Source organism: Branchiostoma lanceolatum, chromosome 13, assembly GCF_035083965.1.
Source record: "Branchiostoma lanceolatum isolate klBraLanc5 chromosome 13, klBraLanc5.hap2, whole genome shotgun sequence".
NCBI classification, from domain to species: Eukaryota; Metazoa; Chordata; class Leptocardii; order Amphioxiformes; family Branchiostomatidae; genus Branchiostoma; species Branchiostoma lanceolatum.
This window is the reverse complement of record NC_089734.1, coordinates 1323454-1332272: the sequence shown is the minus strand read 5'-3', so window position 1 is coordinate 1332272 and position 8819 is coordinate 1323454. Positions and strand designations below refer to the sequence as shown.

Genomic DNA, 8819 nt, shown 5'->3' with positions numbered 1-8819 from the left:
TCTATGGATGCCGTCATCTAGAATCTGATGGCAATGCGAGAGTGCGCGAAAAAAGGAAGCAAATTTAAACGGTGTTGCAATGTACGTTTCCTTCACAAATGTGCTCGTTACTTGCAATCTTTGTAACAGTTATGACAAATCTTCTTTGTTACGGTTTTTAAAGGTCCCTAACATTGTGCCAGCCTGACTAAATCGCGGGGAGGGGGTCATTAACCTCCGCCAGACAGCTTGTGTAAACACGGGCTAACATTGTGCTGGCTATGTAAAAACCATCCATAGAATAATACATCTGGCTGACCGTTTGATGATTAACGTGCCATTGTGTCTTCCCTGCAGGGCCTTTGTTAGAAGACGCTGTATGGAGGCGAACGTGAAATAAGCTACCCAAATATAGACATCACAGGACACCAGGCACTGCCGCGGAAAGGTTTCTGTAGGTCGTTGAACCGACAACGGAGACTACATCCCTAACCTAACAATGGACTGATCCGGGCTTAAAAAGAAGAAAACAGACCAACAAAAAAGAGAGCGGATACATATCCATCCTTCAGAGTCTTGCGTTTAGACGTTTTTGTTTTGTATTCCTAAGTTCTGAAGGACATAGTTGGTCTATTCATCGGTCTGACTTCATCACTGACGTCAGACCAAGATGGATCCGAACACGACGCTTCTGGACTTCACGTTGCCGACGGCGAGCTTTGACGGCGTGCTGAACACGCTAGAGACGGCGACCCAGTCCCTGTTAGACACCGCGAGCCTTCCGACGGACCCTTCGCTCCTCACCGCTACACCGACGCTCGCAGACATGGTGCCGAATTCGGCGAACGTGTCCGGTATAACCGCCGGGCTGGCCTACAACATCTCCTCGGCAGGATCAGCCCTCGACGCCGTAACGGCATCCACGATAGACCCGATGCTGACCGGGATGATGGTACTGGGTAACCAAACGGTTCTCGCGTACGGGTTCGTCAGTGTGCCCGTGACGCCGCACGAAGTTGCCGTCTCGTCGGCGGCGATGGTTTCTCTCTTAATCTTCTCGATGATCTTCAACCTGCTCCTCGGGGGCACCCTCGCCCTCACGCCGAGCCTGCGAACTCCGCCGAACGCTCTGCTGATGAACATCTGCGTCACCAGCCTCGTGCTCTGCGTGTCCATGGCCATGCAGCTGTCCAGCGTGCTCGACCCGCTGCGCCCCCTGCCGGGCCCGTTTTGTGATGCAGTCCTGTTCCTGGACTCGCTCTGCGGCATCGAGTACTGGTTCAGCTTCATCTCCATCGCCGTCTACCGCATCAAAACGCTACACGACACACAGTTCAGCGTGCGCTACAAGAAGACCCTAGCGGCCGTCTGTATCAGTGCAGGCTGGTTAGTTGCATTGTTATTCAGTACCATCATAACCGCCCGGGATGCCAAAGACACCGACAGACTCCTGTCGTGCCCGTTCAGTAAAGTCCTGCGGATCCGGCCCGGTCCCACGCAGAAGAACTCCACGCTCTTCACGGTGTGCGTGCTCCTCGTGACCTTGTGTCTCTCCGGGTTCTTAGTGATCGTCTACGCCTACATCAACGTCTTCAAGAAGGCCAAGCCCCTCAAGTACAGCAGAACAAAGATTAACCAGGTACTGTAGCTGTGTTGTTCGTCTATTGAATAAGTGCCTTTTAGTTTCGCAGGCACATATTTTATCTGGTATACAATGCAGCTGTTTCACAGGCACATCGTTGGGCGCGGGTCATTTTACGTCAAACAACCTGTCATACTTAACCTTTGCTAACTCTTAGTGTTGTTTGAAGCTATATATAAAAAAACTACTGTACTTGGTGACAACGAGTTTCAATCTACGATAGGTAGGTCTAGGTGAAAGCCTCAATGCTCGTACTGCAATTGATGCAGTTGAACTAATTCGACTCTGTGATAGTTCCAGGAAAAAGATGGGAATTTTCGAGGACATTTTTCAACAAACAGCTGAATCATTCCCGAGTTAGTAACACTTATATCTGCATCCTGTTCTTTCTGGGGTTTAGGTACTTAGAGTATGTAGTTAGTACTTCTACCAAGCTGTGTGATATCGGCCTACCCTGCTGGCTAACGGTCCTCGTCAAGCCTCTGTGGGACCAAATTAATAGGTCCGAATCGTGGACCTTTAGATTTTAAGTCAACAACCCTAACCACCGGCTTTGTTAAAGAACAGCAGCCGCCGTGGATGTACGGGTTGCCGTGCAATGTGCCTGTTACAATTGTCCTGCAATAAAGTTCTTTCTCTCTATCTGGCTATCAACCAGGTGAACCCGTTAGAGCCGGCTAACGGGACCCGCCAGGCCTCCGTAAAGTACTCGCCCGTCGCGAGCGTACACGAGATGGTTGTTCTGGAGAACCGCCTCCCTATTCTATTGTTTGTATTCCGAGTCAACAACCCTAACCACAAGATCACCTTGCCACAAATTGTTACATCTACCAATCTGTATCCCACAGGTGAACCCGTTGGAGCCTGCTAACGGGACCCGCCAGGCGCCCGTAAAGCACTCCCCTGTAGCGAGTGTACACGAGATGGTGGTGTTACCCGCCTTGTATGTACAGGTTGCTTGCCATACAATGTGCCTGTTACAATCGTCGTGTAATAAAGATCTTTCTTTCTATCCATCTACCAACCAGGTGAACCCGTTGGAGCCTGCTAACGGGACCCGCCAGGCGCCCGTAAAGCACTCCCCCGTCGCGAGTGTGCACGAGATGGTGGTTCTGGAAAACCGTCTGCCGCACAACGACCTGCCGTTTTACCGGACCCAGCACGTCATAGCCTGGGCGGGCTCGGACCCGGCAGAACGCGCAGCAGCAGCCGCCGACAACAACGTCAACTTTTCCGCCATCGTCTGCAAGGACCGGCGATCCACACATGTACGTAGGGGAGGGTAAATACCTAGCCGTCTAGTAGTAGCCCACTGAGTCCTACTCTCCACATGTTCTTGTAGCTCTCGCGGGGATAAGGTGTTCATAGAATAAGCTAGTTCACGCTTTGACATGCGCATGTGCAGTGAGATGCGTTGAGGGCAATATGTCACAGTTGCCGTCGACAACAAGGTAAACGTCTACGCCATCGTCTGCAAGGATCGACGCTCCATGCACGTACGTAGGGGATGGGATGATTAACTAACACAACCAAAGGATGAATATCTAGTCGTCTAGTAGTAGTCCACTGTGTTCTGCTGCTGGAGTGGTCTTTATAATCTGCAGCTGCAATCAGTCTTTCTTTAAATCTCTCCCCTTTGTCGTGTTCATCGTAAGCTTCCTTAGCTCTCGTGGGAAGGTGGCGATGTGCATTGTGAGGCGTTCAGGGTAATACTCAAAACACATGAAAAATGACCAGAGACCTTCAACTTTGACATTTACGCGCAATGCAACACAAGTTCTGAAATACAAGTTCTAAAATATCATTTCAGAGGTGACGCATCCGGCCATTTGGGAGATATCTTGCACAACAAGTCGTAATATCCAATATAAAAAAAAAAGACATCACACCTCAAACAAAGCGCAGTAATGAATATGAATGTGTAAGGAAAAGCAGAGAGAGGTCCTCCGATGGAAAGAGTGAAGACAGACTCCAGTTGTTGCCGTGGCTGAGAAACGATCTTTATTCCAAACTCACATGTTCTCTCCTTTCTACTCCTCGAGTCGGTCGGTCTTGTCTAACATACCGTGTTCCTAATTTTAGACGTTTCTCAACATCTTCAAGATTAGTCATACAGGATGTAGTAAAGGAGTAACAGTCTCAGGGGCAATGGCGAGCCTGGTGCCGTCTTGCACAGTCTTTTACGGGATTAGTCATACACACGAGTCATGCACAGAGTACATTTCTCAGAAGGCTAGGGGATTCCTCTACTTACACACAAATTTCAACGTGCGCTATATTACAAATGCATGGTGTCCATTCGATCAAAGTAATCAGCAATCCGTTTGTTTTCTCCAGGGTTCTCTCCCGTCAGTGTCTGACGACATGGAGACAAGCGACATCTCAGGCACCATGACGTCATACAAGTATCGGATGTCACGCCCCGTCAAGCAGCAGGTTCTACAACAGGTTTGCCTCTTGTTGTTATTGTTATTATCTCCATGAAAAATGGAGATATAGTTTTGGATGTGTCAGTGTGTCTGTTTGTGTTTGCGGACTATTGTAGTCAGCATAACTCAAGAACGTCTTGATGGATTACGATGATATTTGGTAAGTGGGCAGGGGTTATGAAGCCAAAATTCAAGGTCGATTTTGGGCTCCCTGGTATGTGACCTTGGTACTGCAGCAGAAATTCAATTTTTGTATCTCTTGTTGTTTGTTTGCTTTTATTTGTCAGTTACCAATGGCAATGGGATTAGGTGATTTGTGAATGAAATCAACAACTCAATAGGAACGACGGTATTGTGATCTTTTAAAAACTTTTTATCTAACGCACAAAGAAGAAAGCTTTATTGGTCCTTATCGGATGACGTCAGTAATGGGTCAACTGAAGTCGACATCGTCCACCGTCCCGACAAAAATGGACAATTTTCGTTATTAAAGAAAACTGAAGATATCAAAGTCATCGAGACTACGTACACGTACTATGAACCATGAACCAATTGTTTTAAGTCTGCATGATTGTGTCTTTATTGTAACAATATGGGTCAGTTTTAAAAATTCTACAAATTTTAATTTGTCAAGGTAGTTAACAGTTTTGTATCATCTAAAAACGCCATTCAGCCTGCAATGTTGTTGTCTTAGCGGATCACAATAAAAGTTTCATCCATCTATTCATCCACTAAATCATTCATGTATTCATTTATTCCTTCGTTCGTTTAAAAAAGCGATCCGTTTCCTTCCACGCTCAGGTGGAGAACAAGTTGGAGAACCCGAACGCGACTCATCGCGACGCCGCCCTGGCGCTGGCGCGGACGTACTCCCGCAGGAAGAAGGACCGTCTGGGCCGGACACCCACCGACCAGATGGCCGCTAGAAACAGGTTTGTCCGTCTGTCTGTCTGTCTGTCTGTCTGTCTGTCTGTTGGCGCGGACGTACTCCCGACGGAAAAAAGACGGCTGGGTCGGACACCCACCGACCAGATGGCCGCTAGAAACAGGTTTGTCATTCTGTCTGTCTGTCTGTCTGTCTGTCTGTCTGTCTGTTTGTTTGTTTGTATGTTTGTTTGTTTGCTTGGCCGTTATCAGCCTTATATCAGTTTAGTAACGTTCTTATCAAGGGTCAATGGAGTAAGGGTTAGTAAAATGTACATAAAAGATTCAGAGTGCAGTATTGTTTTAGGCTGGTCTGTCTGTGTATCTGTATTTCTGCCAACATCACTGTCCTTGGTACTGAACATTTTGGCCATTGACCTCCCAGTGTCACAATCTTTACTTATTTTGACCCTTGACCTCTCCAGCATCGCCATCTTTACTAATTTAGACCCTTGACCTCCGAGCATCACCATCTTTTCTGATTTAGACCCTTGACCTCCCCAGCATCGCCATCTTGACTAATTTTGACCCTTGACCTCCCAGCATCGCCATGGTAGTGATCTACATCATCTTCACGGTGCCGATCATCGTGCTGACGTTCCAGGACCTGGTGGGGGTGGAGGAGCGTCTGGACAACGTGCTGACGCAGCGAACCTGCAAACTCATCTTCTACGTCAACGGTACCGCCTACCCCGTCTGGTATCTGCTCTTCTCACCCACCGTACGGAACTGCATCAAATCTGTCATTGAATCGGCATTGGTGTATCTTTCTGCAAGGAAACAATGAACTAGAACTTGAAGAGGAACGGGACAAGAACGTCTTGTCCCAGCGCACCTGCAAACTCATCTTCTACGTCGACGGTACGGCCTACCCCGTCTGGTATCTGCTCTTCTCACCCACCGTACGAAACTGCATCAAATCTGTCATTGAGTCGGCGTTGGTGTATCTTTCTGCAAGGAAACAGTGAACTTGAACTTGAAGAGGAACGAGACAAAAACGTCTTGTCTCGGCGCAACTGCAAGGTCATCAACAGTACGGCCTACCCCGTGTGGTATCTGCTCTTCTCACCGAGCGTACGGAACTGCATCAAGTCAGACATAGAGTCGGCATTCGTGTACCTATCCGCAAGGAAACAATAAACTTGAGCTTTCCGCAAGGATCTTGAACTTGAAGAGGGGAGACTGGATGGCTTGCTGTCACAAAGCACCTGAAACTCGTCTGCTAGGTCTTGCAGAACCGAGAAAGACCTGTTTAAACATCATTGCCAGACGAACAAAAGTCAAAAGTAGACTGGGCAATATCAAGAAGGAAATGTATCTTGACCCTGTGTTGTCCATCTCTCCTTTGGCTCTTGTCGTATCTGTCCATCTCTAGTCGTAATATAAAGGACGGAAAATCGTCAGTGTATATATTTCCAATGTACTCGGCAGATCCACGGCTAGCATTTATCCCTCAATACCTTGTGTCTAGTCAACCTCATGCAAAACAACACGTCGTGGAAAAGCACCCCCCCCCCCCGAAAACGCAAAAACGAGGAAACGATCCAAAAGCAGGAAACATCAGAGAGCGTTCGAACAAAGAAGCGAGCAAAACGATACAGGAATAAAGCGTCTGTTTACCATGGAATATTACATAATTATACATATCTGTCTCACTACGGGGACATTTGAAACAAATCTAAACTCTTCGAACTGTGACGATGCCAGGTAACATACTAGATCTTATACAGTGCCATACAAATGTTAATTCTAACAGAAAATGCTTCCAATTCAAGGCAAGACACAGCAAGAACGACTACACTTGTGTTTAACACTTCGCAAGCCCCGATACGTGCAATGTAGTTCCACCCTCCTAAAAGCAGGACACCTATCGCTCGATTTGTTGGCTCGCTCGCGTAGGGGCCCTGCTCTTTAGCCCGGTAGACACGATTCTTGCGCCGTCGCCATCAAAACAGCTTCAGCCAATCAGAGGGTTTGCTAAAACTCATCTCGAGCAAAAGCGCAAAGGACGCTGGGAAGCTATCAACCAATCAGGTTACGTCTCACATCGTTACTTTAGGTTCAAAACAAATCAACCGCTAAATTGTGCCAAATAAGGATAGCTCATTAATTAGTCATGTGCAACTGTCAGTAATGTCGCCAGAACCGTGTCTACCGGGGCTAAAGAGCAGGGCCCCTACGCGAGCGAGCCAACGAATCGAGCGATAGGGGTCCTGCTTTTAGGAAGGTGTGTAGTTCATGATTGTCAAATCTCAGAATACTACGTGCCATTTGAACAGTTGTGCTCGGGCAAATTATGTGCCAAGTTTGATATCCAGAAGAAAATAGAGGGAAAGACACTTGTACAAAAAATAACCCGTACGTTCAATTTATATTTTCTATATTTATATTCATGCTTGAAGCTTATTGTTTTGCAGCATGTGTGACAAAATGGACGTATTGTCAAGTTTTCATGAAATGAAGTGTTGTAAGTTGAAGTGCCAAAGAACGCGTCATACGAGTGTATGATGAGATTTTCTGTGTTGGGCCATCTTTTTTTGATTATATGGATGACATCCGCGCGCGCCTCAATTTTTGTCCGTTTCCGAAAAAAAGAGTTTTCGACCATTCTGTAAATCGTACAAAGCAGATGAAAAAAACATGATATATGTATGCCGTAAATTTCGATAGAAATATCGGAAATGTGTACTAATGTCGAGGAATGCAAAAGTCAATGCCAAAGTCAAAGAAGAAGATGTAAAAGAACAAAAATGAAGAATCTATTTTTTTGATGTTATAGTCATTTGTTCAATCTTCCCGATTACTTAGATTTCATAATGAAGGCAACTTTTTTCTTTGCCAAGCTTTTCTTAATGTGCACGCTCGCATCAGTATCGTGGATCCCGGACAATGACATCCATATAATTAAATCAACATGGCCTTAGGTATGGGTTGCACATACGTGACGCCCCATCCGCCGTATTGGTTGGTTAAACATGATAGAATCATAGCAGAAAATATATTTCGCATAATGCCACAATTTCTTGATTTTACTTTTATGCAAATTTAAATCTCACTGGCAACCGTTCCATGTTTAAGCAACCAGCATGGTCACATTCAAGTGAGTGTAACCACCCTATTGTATCCGCATACAAGTATAGTAGTGGCCTAAATTGTTTATTAGGTTTATTTTGAGTAAACTGTGTTAAGATGAGGCAACATCTTTCGTGTGTAGTTGTGAATACCGGTTAGTTTAAGTTTAGAAAGACATAAGAAATTCATAATCTGTATACATTATAAAGAAATATGTTTATACAACCAGATGAATATACTTTATGGTGGAAAGTTTTGTATCATTTTTGTTTCAAATGAAGTAGTAGATACTGATGACTTGATGTCTGGGAAAAATGCATGACCTCTACACATTTCTAGTGCCAAGCGTCTCTACAATTATATATTTATTCTTTATGTGAGAAAAACAATGTAAGAGGAAAAAAGTGGCTGTGAACCTCCCAACACTTAAGATTTGGAATGACTTTCCAAATGAAAAAGTGGACTGTGCCATGACCAGCTCCGTTATAAGCCTGTGATAAATTATTATATTATATCATATCATATAATATTACATTACATTATATCATAGTATAAATGATTATACATGTACTATATTATACAGACGCTGAAATTTAAACCAGGAAAACTACCTGAACCTCAATCTGTATCCACGTCTCTGGCAAAATAAAGACAAATATTTTATCACAGGTGGCTTCCTCTGTGTGTTACCTTAGATAGACACACACACACGCACACTATATATAAATATATATATATATGTATATATCTCTCTCTCTCTATATATATATATA

The 8819-nt window shown here is 45.2% G+C and overlaps 1 protein-coding gene across 1 annotated transcript; it reads left to right on the top strand.

Annotated features, from left to right (window-relative positions):
* Nucleotides 1-339: 339 nt before the first annotated feature.
* LOC136446806 (uncharacterized) lies at nucleotides 340-6508 on the top strand. The gene is made up of 5 exons (XM_066445388.1): nucleotides 340-1618; nucleotides 2650-2889; nucleotides 3959-4069; nucleotides 4852-4982; nucleotides 5518-6508. The coding sequence occupies exons 1-5, from the start codon at nucleotides 650-652 to the stop codon at nucleotides 5759-5761; spliced, it is 1695 nt and encodes a 564-aa protein (XP_066301485.1). The 5' UTR covers nucleotides 340-649; the 3' UTR covers nucleotides 5762-6508.
* Nucleotides 6509-8819: the final 2311 nt, after the last annotated feature.